Raw genomic sequence first — 21,552 nt, forward strand, 5'->3', positions numbered from 1 at the left:
TCACTTAGCATAATGCATTTGAGATTTGTCTATGTTGTGGTACATATCAATAGTTCATTCCTTTTATTGCTGAGTATATGCCACTGTAGAGATTCTGGGTACTTTTTCTGATGTACTCCTGAGATGGATAAGATGGCAGCTAGGGAGCTCCATCCGCAGTTAAATTCCTATTAATTGTGTTTTGACTTTATCCTCCCCCAATGGGCAAGAACTAGTTTTTTAGCACATAGTTTTGCTTTTCGATAGCACTTTTATACCTGCAGCCTCACCTCCTGCCTGCTGACAAAACCCTTTCCTCATCAGTCATCCATCAATGGTTACTAGCTGCTGGTTGCCACCTTCCCCCAGAACTGTCAGTCAAGAGTGCTGCCAAGAGCCCAGCTGACTCCTTCCTGAGAGAAAATGCTTCATCTGTTTCTCATCAACAGCACATGTATAAGGAAGCAGCATATATAGAACAGATGAACAAAGCAACCAATTTCAGTACAATATTAGATTCTGCCAAAGCTATTGCTTCATTCCTAGACAATAACCCATTTCTCCAAGTAGGCAATTATTGCTCTGGTATTCAATTACATTTGGTATGAGTCTTTAGAAAACATTTTAGCCTGGTCCCAGATCCCAGCTGCTAGGTGCGTCACGTGCCCTTCTTCTGAGCTCTTCCACAACCCTCTGTCTTTGCACCATTCTGGTTTCCTTTTGAGTGCCACCATGACCACCCAGAAATTCAGGGGCTGGGAGTTGAAGAGACAGATAGCTCATTATAGGGACAGACTATTCTACCTTAAGAGTAATTTCATCATGAGCAAGTAGGCGCTTAGGCACAGGCTGGGCACTTACGTGGGGAGACAGTAAAGAGGACTCGTGCCAATCAAGATTTGGACTTGACAACATCTAAGACCTTTCTGACTCAGAATATATGTTTTCCCACTACTTAGCCCCTCAACATCCTGCTTCTCTATTCCTCAAGCTAGGCTGGAGCTGGCTCAACTTCTTTTTTTACTTTATAAAAATTGTGGTAAAATATATATAAAATTTGCCATTTTAACCATTTTTAAATATACAGTTCAGTGGCATAAATTACATTCACAATGTTATAAAACTGTCACCATTATCTATTTTCAAAATTTCTCATTACCTCATTAAGCAATAACTTCCCATTCTGTCTTCCCCACAGCCCCTGGTAATCTCTGTTCTACTTTCTATCCCTATGAATTTGCCTATTCTAGATATTTCATGGAAGTAGAATCATACAATAGTTGTCTTTTTGTGTCAGGTTGGTTTCATTTAGCATATTTTCAAGGTTTATCTATGTTGTAGCATATGTCACAACTTCATTCCTTTTTATGACTGAATAATATTCTACTGTATGGATATACCCTATTTTATTTATCCATTGATATATTAATTCAGCTTCGTTTTGACACTTATGAGAGAGAAGAGAAGCAAGGTTTGGGTACAAGAGCTTCAGTCTACTGATTGAATAACTGAAAGACTGGAGAAGACAAAAACCTTCTAGATGTTACAGCCTTTCCCAGGCCTTATCTGGGATATAAAGAGGATTCCATTCATGACAATAACCCAACTGTCACTGTATTTTTCCCATACCTGCTTACACAGGACTTAAGTACCTTGTGAAGCACTCCATACTCCCTCCCTCCACCACACATGCAGTTTGGGGGAATCCCCAGTAACGAGTGGGGGGGATCTCAAACAGCCTCATATTAATGTCTGCCCTACTTTCCAGTGACTCTGGCTGGAACGGCAGTCTTCCACCTAGCATCTGCTGGGTATTACTTTATTGGTTAGTACTGTTTTCTGCTGAAAGGCTGTAGTCCCCAGCTGGCATCCAGTGGATGCTGCCGTGTCCTTAAGGCACTGCCATCACCCACCAGGAGCTGCTGTTTTTTGCAGTTGCTGAAGCTCTGGACTTCTCCATATTCCAAAGTTGCACATTGTTCTGTTTATGCAATGAATTGTTCCTTTCCCTGTTGAGTTACATTTGTTAAAGGTCACAGAATAGTGCTGATTATGGCCCAAAATTTTACAGGTATTAGTGGAACAAATGGGAAATGCCTCTCCACTCCTATGTTGATGGTTTTGTTATAGGTCAAGATCACACAGGATTCCTTCTTCCCTCATGTTTTCTTTCAGAGACTCCTTAATCTCTGTGCAAATTGGCTTCAGCCTGCCCACCTCCATTTCTTAGTTATGCCCAGAAATGTCTAAATTGCAGATTAAGTGCAAATTGGAACTCCTATTACATAAAGATTCTAAGTATAGTGATGGAACTCCAAAATTAACATCTACCTGTAACACAGTACCTTTGGGGAAAACACATTATTAATCAGTACCTGGTGTTTTCCCACAGAGGGAACTTCTTTTGGGAAATCTACTTTCTTAATAAGTTTCAATCTTGAGAAGGTTTTCTTTAAGTTTCACATTCCCGTAAGCTAGATGTCAGGAGGTTTATTTCCTCTAGAACTTAAAAAATCTGATCTGTGATATCTGATTCCTCACTGCCAGAGGGAGGTATTCCTTTTCCTGGTCCCTTCTTTAAGTGTTGGAGTAGAATCTACTGACATGTTTTTCACAAAAGAGGCTGCTTTAAGGCCCACATTTGGCCCTCTCCCTTATCCTTCTTAGGTCCAACAACTCTTGATTTCCATCTTTGGCCTCTTAAAGCTCAAATGCTCTTCCTACTTCATGACTTTGATCTGATGGCTGAGAGAACAGCATTACCTGGGGCTCAGCCAAACCTGCATTTACTGCTTAGATACAGTCAAAGACTGTTACCAAACAATGGACAGTGCGTTCTAGATCTCGGCTCTTTGATGACGTTGTCTGTGAGGTTTGATGCCCGAAAGTCAACTGACTAACAGAAATCTCTCCCCAATGGTCAGTCAACATATATATATATGTGAAGATCTAACGTATTATAAACAGATAAGTAGGATGACCACTTTCTAAATAATTGCAATATAATTTCCTCTATAAAAATAAATGAAGGACTTCCCTGGCGGTCCAGTGGTTGAGACTTTGCCTTCCAGTGCAGGGGGTGTGGGTTCGATCCCTGGTTGGGGAGTAAGATCCCACATGCCTCGCGGCCAAAAAACCAAAATGTAAAACAGAAGCAATATTGTAGCAAATTCAATAAAGACTTTTTTAAAAAATGAGAAACAGCAAATTTGGGGAGAAACTTCTGTAACTTCACAACTACTTAAGCATAACTTCTTCCATGATCTAGAGAGATCATTTTTAACATGAATCTAAAAGTAATAGAATAGCTCTAGAAGAAGATGATACAATTAGAAACATTTGGTTACATATCTAGCCTTCACTAGAAATTATTTTAGATAATCTCATTCGCTTCTTGGGATAGTAGTGTGTACATAATTTGAGGAAGCGTCTCCTTTAGCTGCTTTTCTAGAAATGGTCTGTAGACTATATTCCTGCAGAGATGTTCCTACCTCCTAAAATTTAGATAAAATTGGTCTGAAATTCCATGCCCTATGCAAAGTCCAATGTCCTTTTTAATACTTCTGTGAATTCCTGGGAGATTTATAATTTCATGGACACTTTGACTCTGTTTGCTTGGGCCCCTGTTCCTGCCATCTTTTGGTTGTTCCTTTATCTTTTTCCTGTCTTTGACCTAAGCATGAAGTTCAGCACCTTTCCTTGATTTAAAAAAACAAAACAAAACAAATAAAAACACTCATCCAAAGTCAAGGTGAATGTCAGAGACTTTACTAAAGGTTTAGGAAATTGGAAGAGGCTTACATTTTGAACAATTAAATCACACGTTAGATATCCATCCCTCTCCTAAAATTTTTGTCAGACTACTAAAATGTTTGGCCATGCTCTTTCTCCTCCTCCTCCTTCTCTCTTTTCTTTTCTTTCCCCCACCCCCAAATTCCCGTATAATTCCCCATATTTTTATCCCCATCTCCTGCTGTTCATGCCCCTTGGATCTTCTATTCCAAATGTTTTCTCAAGATATTTTCATAAACAAAGCCTAGGAGGAATTCTGGTCCAGATGTAAAGATGATCATATTGTCACTGACACATGCTTGTACCATATGGTTATCAGAGCTTTTCTTTCCAGCCAGGCTCTCTCAGCCACCATCCTGACTTAAAATTGAGCTCTTTTGTTCCAGAGATGATGGCTAGCGTGCCAGCTGTGATGTTTCTTATGGCTAGTACTGACAGAAAATTAGAAAAGACAGCACTGAGTACTGGACTAAATACAGAAAATGGGGTGAGGAGTGGGGTGGGGTGTGCAGATACACTAGCATGAGATATTTTGCTATCAAATAACATTTATTGAACATCTATTCTATAAGGTTCTTTAGTAGAAGCATACAGGGGGGAAAATCTTGTACATGATCCTATGGTTATATCAGGGATTAAAACTCCTGGACTATTAACAAAATCTAATTTGTCCTTGCCTAGGCTGAATGGAGAGAAGAAGTAAAAAAACACTTTGAGAAGATCAAAAGTGAAGGAACTTGTATCCACCGATTAGATGAAGAACTGATTCGAAGGCGCAGAGAAGAGCTCAGGTCAGCTGATGTCTCCTACTTCACCTCTTCTCATTCCCAGGTCTTCAGATATTAGCAGGAACCCTTGTTGTGAATCATTTCATTTTCTACACACCTTGCACTTCTGCTGGTTATTGTTACTCTCTTTAAAAGTTGGTCCTCCTTTATATCACTTTTTTATCGTCTCCCCCCACCTCTGTTATCCTCCTTTATTATATCTCTGCAACAAAGATTCCTGGAGCAATGCTATTTGTTTATTCAGCCGCTGTCCTAGGTAACATGAAAGGTCAGAAGTTTATAAGATGTAGTACCAGGCCTCAAGATGCTTATAATCTATCAAGGGATAGAACATATGTTCTCAGATAACCACTAGATTAGACAGGATCTGTAGTGTGGATAAGTATAAATGAGTGATGAGTGATCATGCTTTAACTGCATATTTCCCTTAACATATATTATACTGTATTCTTATTAAGATATTGCCAATACTGCATAGACAAAGGCTGTAAATTATACATAAATTGCATTCAGTTTTATCTGTAACCCTCCTGGCTATCCTACATGGCTGGATATGACCCTTAACAATCAACTAAGTGGAAAACTTGGATTTCCCATCTCCCACTCACTCTTGTCTGAGTCTTTGCATTGGACAAGGGAGTCTTAAATTTAGAGGGCCCCTGGGCAAATGCTTTTGAGATAAACCATCCTGTTCTTGTTTCTTTAGAGCTGACCTTAGTTCTCCCTCACATTCATCAGCTTCACTGCTTCTGTGTTTTCTTTGATAGGCATGCTTTGGATATTCGTGAGCACTATGAGAGAAAACTTGAGCGGGCTAATAATTTATACATGGAATTGAGTGCCATCATGCTGCAGCTAGAAATGCGGGAGAAGGAGCTAATCAAGTATGTATCCAGACCACTGTGTCCTGACTGATGTGGGTCTATCAATTGGCTGAATTGTACTACTCTTTCAGGTTGCTGCTACTCAGAACCGGCAGCTATTTTATTCGTCCGCCCAACATTCCTTAGGGCATGTGCCGGGCACAGGTCCCCGCCCCGGTGAGGCTTACAGTTGAGTGGAGTTGCCACAGAGCTGGTTCTAGGGGACTGTGCGCTTGACAAGCCTTTGCAACTTCAACCTGCCGAATGGCTCAGGAAAGGGGTCCTCATTTCAAGAAGAGCTTGGTGTGGATGCATGGGAGCTTACTGCCCCCTGGGGAAGTAAGGCAGCTGCTGCAAGTGGTTCAGGGTATTCCTGAGAATGGTGAGAAGCCCTGGGGTCCTGACTAAAATAGCAGCTGCTGAAAATAAGTAGGACTTCAGCCACTGCTTTGTGTCTCATGAGGCATGTTGGGGACGGGAAGGTTGGCCTCCAAGTCCATCTGCGACCTGAAGAAAAAAATGAAGTCAGGTTAGTTTGAGTTATTATTTTTTTTCCTTTTTAACCTAAAGAGCCGCCTTGCTATTCTTCAGATAGCCTGTATCTGTTAAGTGTGGCCAGAATCTGTGGGTGGAGTTAACCTGTGAAAACATTCTGCCCATCTTTTCTGTCTGCGGTGACTGAGACGTAGCTTTTGCTTTCATTCTTCAGGCGTGAGCAAGCAGTGGAGAAGAAGTATCCTGGGACATACAAACGACATCCTGTCCGTCCAATAATCCACCCTAATGCCATGGAGAAACTCATGAAGAAGAAAGGTGTGCCTCACAGACCTGGGATGCAGGCCAAGCGGTGAGCACCTGTACTGACCTGATATTCAGATAAATGGGGAAACATGCCCCTAAAATACATGATCAGATGATGGTGGGTGTGGCCACACGGTACCACGTCGTCAGCGCACTTGCCTCTAGATATGGCCTAGGGGGGTGGGAGAGAGTGTGTCATGGACTCCAGGAATCTAGTTTTTACTGTCTGAGGCATTGATATTTATTACCTTAGCATGGAATAGTGAAAAGAGAAATGAACTGGGGGCCAAACAGACCTGGATTCAAATCCTGGCTCTGCCTATTAGAAGCTGTGTGATTTGGATCATGTCACTTGACCACTCTCAACCCCATGGGTAAAACAGTATAACTATAGCACGTGAGATTTCTTTCTCTTTTTTTGACCCCTAGTGCACAGAATTGAGTTCACCGTAATTCTTGATTTATGCAACATTGGTCCATGCATGTCCCACTTTTATTTATTCGTTTAGTTAGTTCTTTTTAATAATGTAATAAGTGCCTGTAAATCCACCACCGAAAACAAAAGCAGGCACTTTGATAATTACCTGTGTCTAACCATATAGTTCCCCTCATCCCACTCCTGTGTGGAACTTTCATGAGGTTTAAATAAGACAACGTGTGAAATCACCTAGGAAATCATAGTTACTCAAAAAAAAATGGGTTTTTAAATTTTTTTAAAAGATGCCCTTTCCCCTAATTATAACACATTTTCCTTATATTAGTTTAATTTTAGAATGCTCTTCCAGTCAGTTTTTATTACCAGACTCTGCTAGAGCCTCATTCCTCCCAAGGAATGGAGAGTTGACCCTATCCTAAATTAAAGCAAAAGAAGGAAATATCCCTTAACTGGGGTGTAGACCCAGCAGTGAGACTTGAGCTAAATGCAGTAAGAATAAAGACAGTGAGAAAATGCAAACCAAGCGTGTATTTTAAAGCTTTCAGAACAGTGACCATTCCAGCACAGCATGACTAACATAAATCTAAACTACTGAGGGATAACTACATGGATTAATTCCAGTTTTGCTTTTACTTACCATGCCTGACCATCTTCTGGTCAAGCTCTGAGAAATTTTTTTCAGTTGGCACCTGGCAAAACCCTCCAGGAATCCCAGCACCTCTCTTCTTTTGGTGTACAAACGAGGCACAGACTTCACCTGCTGGCTCCTCCCTGCAGTCTGCCGACAGTTAAAACAAAGAGCACTTTGGGAGAAAATAGTACTGTTTAATTTTTCACAGTGTGAGCTTGTGTTTACTTTTATTTTGCCTGTGAGAAATGCATTTGAAAGAGTTTGACAGCACCAGTAGATGCTTAGTCGATGAGCTGAACTTGTCTGGAAAGGCAACCCGGAGTGGGTATTAGAGCTGCAGAGAGTTATGCTTTCAGTTGATTGCCCCTTGAAGGATTTATGTTTCAGATTACTTGGACAGTCCAGTGATTATGGAGTCAGAAGGCCAATGCCCACCGAGGCGATCAGAGAGGAGAAACCATCCACTATCCTTTAGCCTTGGTTTCAGTTTGTGTTTAGTTAGGGACTGAAAAGAGAGTCGGAGTTCAGTGATGGATCCACCAAGCCCATCACGAGTGAGTATAGTCTAATAAGATAATCTAAATACTTCATAATATGGAGAAGCTTGGAATGGAGGAAGAACTATTTCTTGGTGTCCAAAAACTTGGCTTCAAGTTGTGAGTTTTGCCATTTACTAGCTTTGTGACGGACACAAGCCAGCTAACCTCTCTGATCCCTCAGTGCCTTCATCTGTAAAATGGATATTGTAATGGTAGTAAACTTGTGTTTTATATATTGTAAATTGCTTTGTCAACTGTGAAGTGCTGTCTCAGCGTTATTCTTTGATTTTTGTACTGCCAGGTTCAATAAATGTAGCCTTTACCTGACTTAATGGCACTTTCACCTCAGCTTTCTTTTAGATCCCGCCATAGCCAGTTACTGTGTAAGTATTGATAGATGCCCTAACTGGGCCTTGGAGGGCTCTCTTTCCTCAATAAAAAGCCCCAGGACCTCCTCGATCCAGATGCCTTCTGTGCCACAAGTTGGCCAGCTGACCACAAAGCTGTGAATCTGAGACAGGAAGATGCTGACGGCAGCACAGTACCCTACCCGCCTCATCATAAACCAATTATACCTGGAACTTCTGTGCGAAGACAAGCCTTTAACTGAACTTCTCCTGAAGGAGAAGAAAACCCATCTCCTATTGCCTGATGCCTACTGATTTCCTGTGAGGCTCTTCAACATGCAGTCCTTAGTTCAGCATCGTCTGAGAGCGTGGCTGCTGAATGCAGGCTCTTAGGCCCCATCCCAGACCCATGCAGTCATTTCAACAAGCTCCCAAGTGATTTGTACACACCTTCAAGCTGTATTCTGACTGTCCAACAAGCCAGACTGTCAAGTAGGAGAGACTTCTTGTCTGGATTCTATCAGTAATGAGCTGTGAGACCAGGAGCCACTTTGGCTGGGGTTTGGGTTCTTCATCACATAGGATGAAGGCAGAACTGCATCTGTGGTTTCCTTACAAGGTCTGGGACCCCCTAGGGGCTGAATAGAGGTGTCTCTGAGGCCACTGCAGGGGTAGAGAGGACAAGGAGGGGGAGCCCCACGGGGAGGGGCTTCTGCTCTTCCTCCTCTCTTCAGCTGCTCTACTATATCTGGGTTTGGGTTTTTTAAGATATAATTGACATATAACATTATATTAATTTCAGGTGTATAACATAATGATTCAACATATGTATATTACAAAATGATCACCACAATAAGTTTGGTTAACATCTATCACCACACATAGTTACAAATTTTTTTTCCTTGTGATGAGAATTTTTAAGATGTACTCTCTTAGCAACTTTCAAATATACAATACAGTATTATTAACTATAGTTACCATGCTGTACATCCCATGACTTATTTATATCATAATTGGAAGTTTGTACGTTTGACCCCCTTCACCCATATCGCCCACCCCCTATTCCCACCCCCACCTCTGGCAGCCACCAATCTGTTCTCTTACTGTATCTATTTTATATATTGGGTTTCTCATAATTCATTTGAGTAAAGGATTCTGTTGTTTTTTTTAAAAAAAAAAAAAAGAGTTTGGGCCCTCCAGCTCTGAAATCTCCAGCTCATTTGTGTCTGTCTGGTCCGAAAGAAGGGTGGGGCTACTCTTTGGGGGGAAGGAGGTAGCGATACTACCTGGCATCCTAGAGTCTCTGCCCTGAATCAGTTCATCAGTTCAGAAATCATTTATTGGTTGCCTGTGTGCCTTGGTGTTGGTGTGTGTAAGGTTTACCTGCAGGCTCTGGGTTCCTCCTGCACATGATCCACGTGACTAGCCCAGTGGTCTGAGAGAGGCCCTCCTCCCTTTAGGAACACGGTAGAATACCAGGGTCGTTCCACATGAGCCCTTCTCTTACTGGCTCTACACAACCTCCTGGGCTCTCTATTAATTCCCCCTCCTCTACTGCCACCCCCTTCGGCCCCTTCCTGAAACATTTATTGAGTACCTACTATGAGCAAGACTCCTTGCTAGTGTCCTCCACATGCAAAGGTGGATATGACTTAGTAGCGGCCCTCAAGGGGACCGTGTCTAGACGAAACTCCCTGAATTTAGCCTCTTGTCTAATTAACTGAGGTTTCCTTCTCTGGTCCCAGACCTCTGTTCTTTGTGATCCCTTGTGGGATCCATCATCAGACAGATTTCTGATCGTGAGCAAACACCCATGCCTGTGCCTTGGCATATTGGCACCAAGCTGAGAGCTGATACTATGAGGAAGAGGTCAAGAAGCCTGTAGGGTAAACTTAGAATTTAAAGGAGATTGAGTACTCAGCTAGTGAGGTACAGAATAAAATCCAGAAGGAATAAAGGGAATCCTCTGTAAGTGGAGATTAGGTTGTTTCTAGTTTTCTGCTATTTTAAACAATGCTGTAACATAACATCTTCCAACATACATCTTTGTGCACATCCGTTATCTCCACTGGATAAATCCCTGTGTATGTAACTGCTGATTCAAAGATTACGTGTATTTTAAGGTCTGGGATACATTTCCCCAAACTTGAATGTGTCTTCATGTGTTTAAAACCAAACCTGTTCTTTTCTCCCAGGCCAGATCTGTTGAGATCTGAAGGTATCCCCAGTGTGGAAGTGGCTCCCACTGCATCCCCTTTGTCCGGAAGTCCCAAAATGTCCACCTCCAGCAGCAAGAGCCGATATCGGAGCAAACCACGCCACCGCCGTGGGAGTAGCCGAGGCAGCCACAGCGACTTTGCGGCGATCTTAAAAAACCAGCCAGCCCGGGAAAATTCACCCCATCCCACTTACCTGCACCAAGCTCAGTCCGAATACCCTTCTCCCCATCACCGTAGTCCTCTCCAGCAGCAATACCAGCAACCCCCTCCCGCCACGTCTCAGAGTCACCATCCCAGACTCGACATGCACGGACAGGACATTGCAACCTGCGCCAACAACCTGAGGTATTTTGGCCCCGCGGCAGCCCTGCGGAGCCCACTCAGCAACCATGCTCAAAGACAGATGCCTGGCTCTAGCCCTGACCTCATCTCCACGGCCGTGGCGGCAGATTGCTGGAAAAGTTCCGAGCCTGACAAGGGCCAGGCAGGCCCCTGGGGCTGTTGTCAGGCTGACCCCTATGACCCCTGCCTCCAGCGCAGGCCAGAACAGCATGGGTCCTTAGACGTCCCCTCTGCCGAGCCCGTGAGGAGGAGCCCCAACCTTTTCAAGCCACCAGCACACAATCCCCTCTCGGAAAATGCCCAAGGTTCTGAGAAAATGGAAGAAAAGGAATTCAGCGGCTGTGGGTCTGCAGCATCCCTCAACACCTCTCATCACATCACCCCCCCAGCTCTACCTCGAAAAACAAGGCCCCTTCAGAAGGTAAGGTGTGATGACAACCGCGGTGTGTATCACTGCCTTCAAGGAATGTCAGAGCCTGTCATACTCTAGGCAGTATAAAACGTACATAAAAAATATGCATTTTGTAAAGGGATGAGATAACAAAAGCATAAATAGCAGTTTATTTCCTTTTAATACTTTCCACACTGCTTAAGTGATGGACTAAGGAATGCACTTTGGAAACTCCTGAATCAGGGGACTGATTCAAATGTATGTAATTTATCAATAGAAAAATAGCCATACGTTAGCGACACGTCATCAAAATAGTTTGGAATCCGCTACTCTAGCCTAGTCCTAAGGGATGTAGCAAGAAGGAAGGCTCCCATTATAAAACATGTTTGGGAAACAGTATTCTCTGTCCCCTCTTGGAGCTTCCTAAGCTCACATTAACAAATCCTGGGCTTTGAGAAATCATGCAATAACCTTGTTTAATCCAGCACTTCCCTCACCTATTTGACCATACTGCCTTTTTAAAATAACATCTATTAATCCCCCATGGAACTAGCTTTCTTCACAGTATCGCCTTAATTAATAACCGTCATGATCCAGCCGGTTCTCAGTCACTGAAACCTGTTCCCCTCCTCCTCGCCCACTGGCTGCCTGTGGTTTATTAGCTGGGAGGCGGGCTACCTCTCCTACCTTGTGGTTAAGACCCCAAACTTGGGAGTCAGACCTGAGTTCAAAGCCAGGCTCTTCCACTTATTACCTTTATGAACATCGGTTTCTAATCTATGAAATGGGGCTAATAGTGGACCCTGTCTCATTGGTCGATGTGAAGATTAAATGAGTTAATACATATAAAGCATTTAGAACAGGACCTGGCACGTAGCAACCTTCCAAAAATGTGAGCTCATCTTGCTAATGTGTTAAAAATAACACTATGTATGAAAAGTATTTAGCACAGAGAAAACACCCACTCAATTCTAACTATTGTTTCATATCATCATCGTTCATCAGAAGTTCAGTTGAAGGAATGAAAATGTCTAAAATGTAAATGAGTATGTTTTGGTCAACTAGACATTTACTAGAAAAGAAGTTGAAGCTGAAGGCCACTGTCTCAGAACTGTATTTCTTCCTCCACATACGGTGCTGCTATTGACTGAGCTTTCCCAGAAATAAATTGTGTTTCAGGTAGTGCAGTGGATTTGGGCTAAGTCAGTCTCTGCTCCTCTGACCCCTAAAGCCAATAACATAATTTTTTGGTAACAACTTTATTGAGATACAATTCACCTACCACACAGTTCTCCCATTTAAAGTGTATAACTCAGTTCTTTCTCTCGAGTTGTGCAGCCATCACCACAACTAATTTTAGAATATTTCCATCACCCCAAAAAGAAACCCTGCACCCTTTAGCAATCACCCCATTTGCCCATCCCCTCCCAAGTAACATGTATCTTTGAACCATCCTGATGCCGTTTTGAGGCATCCGTGGGTCTGCAGGCCACGGAACACACCCCTTCTACTTTTGGCCTCACTAAAACCACACTCCCACAAAGCAGCTCAACTTCTCTCTGCTGAGATACACTCCCACGGGTCTTTTAGGGGGAAGTGCTCATCTCCACAGTCAGGATAACTCCATCCCTGTCTTTCCTACTCAAAAAAGCATATCAGAATACAAATGGGTAAAAGTGATGGATTGTCAGAACTGACTTTAAAGGTAAATTATCCTCAATTTTTGGTACAGTTATTTGGACCCACTTACCCACCTCACAAGGGATTGTAGTAATCCCGTGCATTAATGACAGTTGATCTGAAGTGGGGCTGTTCCTATGCCTTGGAAGGGAAATGGAATCTTCCCTCACAGGGAAGATCATGTTCTCAGATGGGACACTTACCCACCCTTCCAGATCAACCACAGAGCCCTAGCAATGATGAGGCCTCAGATGTCCCAACCAGAGTTCTCTTATCTGTGCCCACATGCTGACTCAGTTGTGGGCTAAGCACCTACCTTGTATGCAGTCTTGTATTAATGGTGGAGGAGGAATACTGTACAACAAGATGGGGTCTGACCCTAAATAATGTATGTCTTAGTAGTAGAGATGATGTAAGCATGATAACTATAATATTAGTGGAAAGGTGATTGGTACATAAAAGGGGAAAAAGTAGTTGTTGGGCTTTGAAGAACTGAAAGATCACCTCTTATTGGAGTCTCTATATCAGAGCCTAGAACCACAAGTGACAATGGTTACAAGAGACCACCCCAAAATCCAAGACCTCTTCTCTGGTTTCCCCTCTTCAAGTTCAGGGCCTTTCATCATGGACACCCAGGGAAAGTTGCTAAATGAATGAAGAGATATATGTTTAAAAATGACAGCAAGCTACCACTCAATGCCTTTGATGAAAATTAAATCTTTTACAGGGACTGTGTGCATGTGTGTGTGTGTGTGTGTGTTTGTGTGTAAGAGAGAAAGAGAAATAAGACTCTTTCCTCCTTGTTCTCCTCAGAGTGGAGATGACTCCTCTGAAGAGGAAGAAGGGGAAGTAGATAGTGAAGTTGAATTTCCACGAAGACAGAGGTAAAACCAATAAACACATGTGATTGCCTTCAGTGTAATCAGGGAAAATCCTGAGTTTGCCGCACCTCCGGTTCGATCACAGGCCGCTTTCTAACAGCCAGCTTATAGGGAAGTTGGAACCTACCATTGCCCATTTTGGCAGCTGGCTATGCACAGCAGATCCCAGTTTATCCAAATTCACTAGATAGGAACTGCAAGATGGGGAAAATAAATATGGATTCAAGGTTGTAATTGACAATAGAGTGGGCAGTTTATGAGAGATGGCTGTGCTGTTTTATGGGTAATTTTACTGGTTTCTAGTGTACCTCCCTATATGAGTCTGCTCAAGCTGCCATAACAAAATACCACAGACTGGGTGGCTTAAACAATGGAAATTTATTTCTCCCAATTCTGGAGGCTGGGAAGTCCAAGTCCAAGGTTCCTGGTGAGAACTCTCTTCCTGGCTTGCAGACAGCAGCCTTCTTGCTGTGTCCTCACATGGTGGGGGAGGGAGAGAGAGATCTTCATCTTATAAGGCCACAGTCCTGTCAGATTAGGGCCCCACCCTTATGACCTCATTTAACCTTAATTACCTCTTAAAGACCCTCTCTCCAGATTCAGTCACATTGTAGGTAAGGCTTCAACATATGAATTTTGGGAGGATGCAATTAAATCCATAGCACTCTCCATGCCTTGGATTTTATACCTCAAATTAAGTATAATTAAATGAGTCGAGTCCTCCTTCAACCCATCCTTAGAAATAGCTTCCTGCCTAGCCAGCAATAATAACTTTGCTTATAGGACTAAAGAAGGACCACACCCCTCATTTCTAGAATTAAGAGCTACCCTTTTGTAGAAATATGGAAGGTAGTTTTCCTCCCAGGAGGCCTTTTCTGCTACTAGGCATTCTGTTTTTGAAGAGGAAGGCTTAAAGAATCCCCCAGGAAGGTTTGTGTACCTACCCAGAACCAGGAATTTCCTAAAACCAAGGGACTTCTAGTACTTTGGTAAATTGTATTCTGGGTCCCTATGCTGTACACAAAATTGAAATCTGTTATCCCCTGAGCTGTTCCTACCACATTGCCATTGCTGTCTTGTTGTTTCCTTGGACGCTGTGTTTTCTCCTATGCAGTGAGATTGAGCCCAAATAAAATGTCTTTTCATCCTCTGACCTCATTCTACAGGCATCACAATTATGTTACTTCCAGCTTTTGTTCCTATGACCACCATTAACTCAGCCCACCTGATGGCTTCCCACCTTTCTTTCTTGCTATGATGCAAAATTTTGGTTTTACCTCACGGTTTTGCTTTTAATATTATAACATTCTTCTCCCTGTCTCCCTTCTGCATTACCAGACTTTCTTTCTTTCTTTCTTTCTCTTTCTTTCTTTCTTTCTTCATTGGACCTTCATTGCTGCACGCGGGCTTTCTCTAGTTGCGGTGCGCAGGCTTCTTATTGCAGTGGCTTGTTGCAGAGCACAGGCTCTAGGTGCGCGGGCTCAGTAGTTGTGGCTCACGGGCTCTAGAGCGCAGGCTCAGTAGTTGTGGTGCACAGGCTTAGTTGCTCCGCAGCATGTGGGATCTTCCCAGACCAGGGCTCGAACCCATGTCCCCTGCATTGGCAGGCGGATTCTCAACCACTGCGCCACCAGGGAAGCTCCTGGATTACCAGCCTTGAGAAGGTGTGAGTCCTACCTTAACTTCCGTTTCCCACATGGGCTTCCTCCATCTGGCCTCTTTTCATGTGTCCTTGATGCCACCCCCGCCCCCAGCCCATCACCTGGCCTGCCCATCAACCAAACTCAGATCATATGCCATCAAAATCGCTTTGTACTAAGAAATACAGAAAGATCAGACAATGACAGAGGGAAAAGGAAATCTTTTTTCTTATTTGTTTTGTTTGTTAAGTCAGCGTAAGCTAACAGTATTCTTATTTACTAGGCTTCTTGCAAACAATGGAAAAGAAATGAGGAACTTTTGTAAATCCCCTCCCCCCACCCCGGAAGCTTTGCCTCATCAGAGCTAAACCCAGACATTACCTGGAATGAGCCAGCAACTGGCTGGGCAGTGCCCACAGCTGCAGAATGAATGTTCCTTCCAAGCACATTTCTGTTGGGGGTCGGCCTTCCGGGCTGCTCTGCCCCATGAGAAACGCCCCACCATGCCCAGGCAGGTAGAGAAGGACATGGCGGCACGTGAGTAGACCTGGCCCGAGCCCAGCTCTGCTGTGTGGCCTTGAACAAGTCACTTCCCTTCTCTGCCTCCAGTTTTCTGCTCTGGGAGAGGAGTCAGACCAGAGACTCTCCAAAGTCTCTTTCACCCTTGAGAACCTAGGTGGTTGATTCTCTGTGTGTAAGAAGCATACTCTCAATGTGAACATTTCCATACCACACAGGTGTACACAGTGTCATTAGACCAGCTGATTTTCTCAAAGACCAGCGGTAGCCATCAGTTTTGGAGCGTTGTGTGGAGCCACATAAACATATAAAACAAAGCTCAGATTTCTCTCTCTGTTGCTTTAAACAGTTTCTACCTTTTGGGATTTGACTCTCCCTCAGGGGCAGGAAAAAAAACTAGATCGCCTCCCACCAAGGCTGCGACTGACAGACAAGGAAAGGAAAGTAAGGACTTCTCTGGCGATCCAGTGGTTAAGATTCCACGCTTCCACTGCAGGGGGCGTGGGTTCGATCCCTGGTCAGGGAACTAAGATCCCGGGGCATGCCAAAAAAAAAAAGGAAAGTAGCCATTCCCGGGACTAAGTTCCTCTGGTTCTTTGTGGTTCTAGGCCCCATCGCTGTATCAGCAGCTGCCAGTCGTATTCAACCTTTAGCTCTGAGAATTTCTCTGTGTCTGACGGAGAGGAAGGAAATACCAGTGACCACTCAAACAGCCCTGATGAGTTAGCAGATAAACTCGAAGACCGCCTGGCAGAGAAGCTAGATGACCTGCTGTCCCAGACGCCGGAGATCCCCATTGAGATATCCTCGCATTCAGACGGGCTCTCTGACAAGGAGTGTGCTGTGCGCCGTGTGAAGACGCAGATGTCTCTGGGCAAGCTGTGTACGGAGGACCGTGGCTATGAGGTGGGGGCTTCTCCTCCCTTCTCCTCTCATCACTCTTCCCTTCCTGGAGCTCTTTGGGTTAGAACATGCTCAAGTCCCTAGGGCCTTTACAATCATCGTCTAGTATATAAGATAAAACAACTGCCTCCATGAAGTAAGGAGAAGTACAGAGATAACAGAGCCCCCCAAAATGGGGGCAGTTCTCCCAAAGGAAGCACAAACACGGAACTGCTCAGGAACCCTTCATTCCAAGATTTCACTCAAGCATCACTTCCGACCCCATCTCCCAACCTGGTTAAGGGTGTGAGCCTCCCTCCTCTGTGTCCCCACCAGCCCCTACGTGCTATCAGAGCACATGTAACACTTTCGTTCACAGACGGTACTGCCTCCTGAGAGGCACGATAGCATAGTGGTTGGAAGTGTAGACCCTGAAATCTGACTGCCTAGATGCAAATCTCAGCCTTTCCACTAACTCACTGTGTGACGTTGGGTAAGCCACTTAACCTCGATGTAGGTCAGTTCCCTTATCTGTAAAATGGGTATGATAACAGCCTCTATTTCATAGGGCTGTTGTGAGGATTGAGTGGATTAATAGATGTTAAAGCACTTACATCAGTGCCTGGAACGTGGTAAACAATATATGTAGGGCTTTGGGGGCACTGTTATCACTATCATCACCTTCGTCATAATTGCCATCGTCATCTTTATATGTCTTCTTTCTCCGTAAACCCCACAAGGACAGGACCTGGTCTCCTGTATCTTAGCCAGCAACCCAGCACAGCGCCTGTCACATGAGAGGTGCTCAAAATATGTTTACTGAGTGATTGCAGAAAGGAATTAAGGTCTTATGTTGTCTTGACTTTGCAGAATCCTATGCAGTTTGAAGAATCGGACTGTGACTCTTCAGATGGGGAGCGTTCTGATGCCACAGTTAGGACCAATAAACACTACAGCTCTGCTACTTGGTAATGAAAGAATACCCACCCTGAAGATCTCATGACTATACTGGCATTTCACATCCATCCCACCCCCAGACTCTTCCCACTCTCTCCCTGCTTTTTCATCTGGGAAGAGAGCTGCCCCATCTTTCTTACCCCTAGACATGAGCTGCAATAACAGGAACGTGAGAGACTTCACAAATCTCTGGAAAAAAATATCCAAATGAAATTAAGTCTCACTGAACATTTCAATCAAGAATGGCAGGGATCTATTTTATTGAATATTCTAGCTACTGTAACACTGATATTTATTTTTGTTTGACATTTTAACACTTTGTACTGTAAAGAGTGAACTATATATGATAGAGAGAAAGACAATAATTTCTTGCAAAAAAAAGAGAGAGAGAGAGAGAGAGAAAGGAGGAAAGAACAGAAGTGGAATTCAGGAGCAACATCCTTGGGAATCTGTGGAGCCAGGAGGTATTACTGCTGCTTGAACAGGGGACCAGTTCCTCTGGCCATAAGTGACTGAAGAAGAGCCAGAGCAAGACATACTGAACATTTTAGAAAACAAAAACAGCAAAAGAAAAGCAATTCCAGGTAATCTGTGAACAGACCACATTAAATCCACCCAGCCTGTCCAGATGGGTGATGGAAAGACCTAGACAATTTTGGAGACCAGAGACTTGCACCCAAGGCCTTTGAGGGCATGTGCTTCCTCTAGGAGGAAAAAGAAAACTGCGCGTGTCAAAGCTGATCTCATTTTTAAAATGCTGAGCAGCGTTGGTAGTGAGACTTACAGACAGTGTCCAACCTTGTCCTTGACAAATTTTCTGCTTTTTATGCGTCAATGTCACTACCTTGGCAAATGCATTACCTTGACCAATGTGTTGATTTTTCAGACTCAAGTGCCAGTTTCCTGTAGCCCATTTCCTTTCCACCTGTTGGCTGCTTCTTTTAGGGAAAAAGGGGGCAGGGGAGGGAGAGCCTGAGGAGGAGAGAAGGAGAAGACAAAAAGAGAATGTCCAACAGTGTTGGAAAAGCAAATGTGGAATTTGTAAAAGGACATTTTCAGAATGTCTCAGTTCAACTACGTGCAGAAGATGGGATCACCCCTCCCTGGAACCAGGTTGCTTGTCTACTAGAGTTTTATTGATGTAAACAGAACAGTCCTTGAAGACAGCTAGGAGGTGTGTCAGTCTGCCCGATGTCCAATCCCAAACCATCCCCCATGTTTTTATTTGTTAACTCATTCTATCCCAGAAGCTGTAGTGACTGGCTACCACTATCAGAATAAAGGCAAAATAAGCAACTTGCAAAGGGCAACCCCTCCCCTATCACGATAGCATTTTTGTTAAATGCTACTTGTAACATGTATTTGGATCAATGTAGTTTTGAATAATTGGATTTGGAAATTCGTAGAAAGAACAACTGATGCTAAGCAGAGATTGGAAAAATATTGTCCAAGGCATGAGGTCCTTCCTGTCTCTAGGGTCATGGGCTCTGAGAAACATCCCAAGGTACCTCATGGTGCCTTGGCTTTAAGGAAATTTTTATCTAGAATTTTATATAAAAACAGATGTTGGCCTAGTTCCTGTCTCTGTCTCCAAAATCAGTTACTGCCAAACAACCTCGAAGCTCAGGACCTGGAGAGGGTGGCTAGACGCTCTGATATTGCATCGGACTGGACTTCAGGAAAGACTTACATACACAGGTATTAAACCATTTCCAGTGCAGATGAAAACATCACCCTCCTCTGGGTGTCACTGATTGCATCGGCCAAAAAGGAAAAGCAGGAGGGAATTTAGAGCAGTTCCTTTTGCTTGTTTGATCCCTCCATTTGTTTACACTTTATGTTGAGACATTGATTTAAAATTTAGTGTCTGTAATTTATAGCTCTTAGGTAGGCTGAAGGAAAATATTTAACTTATACAGAGAGCAGTATTGTTTCATTAAATTATTCCATTTTGTATAAATTCTGTAGCTGGACTACATGAAAGATCTTAAGTTATGGTATTATTATCATTGTTATTTTATTTTATAATTATCTTTCTCATTTTCTGTCGATCAGAAGGTGTGGTTTATGGTGTAGCACAATGATTGTGTTTATTGCTAACCATGAATTATTATGGATTTTTATGAAGGAATGAAAATGGAACTGCCATTTGGGAGCTCCCTGGTATTTGTCTTAGCTGTATTCCCTCATTTTCTGTGTACAACAACAATCATCTGAGGATGCGTGTACCGCCCTGAGGTCCAGTGGATACGTTGTGATTTTGACTTGATCGCAAAAGCTCCTAGGTGGGCATCAGATGACTGAGTGGTGGACAAAGAGTTCAAAAGCTGTACATTTTCTCGAGTTTCTTAAGAAATAAAATCATGGGACTACATTAGAAGCACAAAGAGAATTATTTAATGCCCTGAGAGGAACAGGCCTACAGGGAATCTGCATGGGGCCTGTGGGGTAGATAGTTTCAAGAACTGGCAGCATAGTTTGTAATCTCCTTCCTACTAAATCCCATAAAACCAACATTTTTCTCCTAGTTGGGAGACTATAAAAAGGAAATAAATAGATGGCATGACAAAAAAAATGCCTAACTGTGATGTCATCCAATAGCAAGACAAGAGAAATTCTAGAATGAGGCTTAGTCTCTTAGTCACAGAGCTGGAAAAGTACCTGAAAACCCATATTTTTCATCCTCTGACTTCAGACCACACCATACTGTGAATCTCTCTGGTTCATTACTTCTGAGAACAGAGAGGCTACAACTCTGTGTCCTCTTTATTTATTTATTTATTTTTGATGTGGACCATTTTTAAAGTCTTTATTGAATTGGTTACAATATTGCTTCTGTTCTATGTTTTGGTTTTTTGGCCGCGAGGCATGTGGGATCTTAGCTCCCCAACCAGGGATCAAACCCGCATCCCCTGCATTGGAAGGTGAAGTCTTAACCACTGGACCGCCAGGGAAGTCCCTCTGTGTCCTCTTTCTGTCCAACATAAAACACTGACCCTTCAGCGTGTCCAGGTCTTGCCCACCTGTCATGGCCAAAGAGGAATGTGAAGGTTAACGTGTCTTACCCCTTTCAGTGATGGTCTTCCTGGAAAACCCACCCCAATACCTCATAATTTTGATAACTTTTTTGAATTCCCATCTTGACTGTCTGTCATGGTAATGCCATATACCTGTCTGGATTGACTGTTATGAGCAAGTTAGCATAGCAGACAGTATTGAATCTTCAAGTCATTCACTCTATTGTCAAGAGTTGAATAGGGCTTCCCTGGTGGCGCAGTGGTTGACAGTCTGCCTGCCAATGCAGGGGACACAGGTTCGAGCCCTGGTCCGGGAAGATCCCACATGCCGTGGAGCAACTAAGCCCGTGCGCCACAACTACTGAGCCTGCGCTCTAGAGCCCCCGAGCCACAGCTACTGAGCCCATGAGCCGCAACTACTGAAGCCCGCACGCCTAGAGCCTGAGCTCCACAACAAGAGAAGACACCGCAATGAGAAGCCCACGCACCACAATGAAGAGTAGCCCCCGCTCGCTGCAACTAGAGAAAGCCTGCACGCAGCAACGAAGACCCAACGCAGCCAAAAATAAATAAATATATTTATTTATTTTTAAAAAAAAAAGTTGAATAAAGTTCCACGTTGAACATTTTACTTATTTTTTAGTAGAAGTGACTAGAGGCTTCAGAGAACAGTGTCTTTAGTCTAGGTGAAAAGAGAAATGCCTTCTCTATCCCAGGCTACCCTTCACTGCCTGCCTTGAAATAACCAGCACTATTTTGAATTAGTGTGTGTTTCTTTGAGAACAACTCCACAGTCATCTGAAGAGTGGAACGAAGAGCTCGGGGAATTTAAGAGCTAATTCTTCAGT

The 21,552-nt window shown here is 43.4% G+C and overlaps 1 protein-coding gene across 2 annotated transcripts in view; it reads left to right on the top strand.

Annotated features, from left to right (window-relative positions):
• MAP3K13 (mitogen-activated protein kinase kinase kinase 13) overlaps positions 1–19,580 on the top strand; it is a 165,376-nt gene extending 145,796 nt beyond the window's left edge. For both annotated transcript variants that reach the window (XM_068546392.1, XM_068546393.1), the window contains exons 9-15: positions 4,453–4,562; positions 5,327–5,443; positions 6,132–6,269; positions 10,372–11,158; positions 13,622–13,692; positions 16,457–16,754; positions 17,601–19,580. In XM_068546392.1, coding sequence (XP_068402493.1) covers positions 4,453–4,562; positions 5,327–5,443; positions 6,132–6,269; positions 10,372–11,158; positions 13,622–13,692; positions 16,457–16,754; positions 17,601–17,702 — 1,623 coding nt within the window. In that variant the 3' untranslated portion in view covers positions 17,703–19,580. The remainder of the gene's footprint in view (positions 1–4,452; positions 4,563–5,326; positions 5,444–6,131; positions 6,270–10,371; positions 11,159–13,621; positions 13,693–16,456; positions 16,755–17,600) is intronic.
• Positions 19,581–21,552: the final 1,972 nt, after the last annotated feature.

This window comes from Eschrichtius robustus, chromosome 6 (assembly GCF_028021215.1).
Source record: "Eschrichtius robustus isolate mEscRob2 chromosome 6, mEscRob2.pri, whole genome shotgun sequence".
NCBI classification, from domain to species: domain Eukaryota; kingdom Metazoa; phylum Chordata; class Mammalia; order Artiodactyla; family Eschrichtiidae; genus Eschrichtius; species Eschrichtius robustus.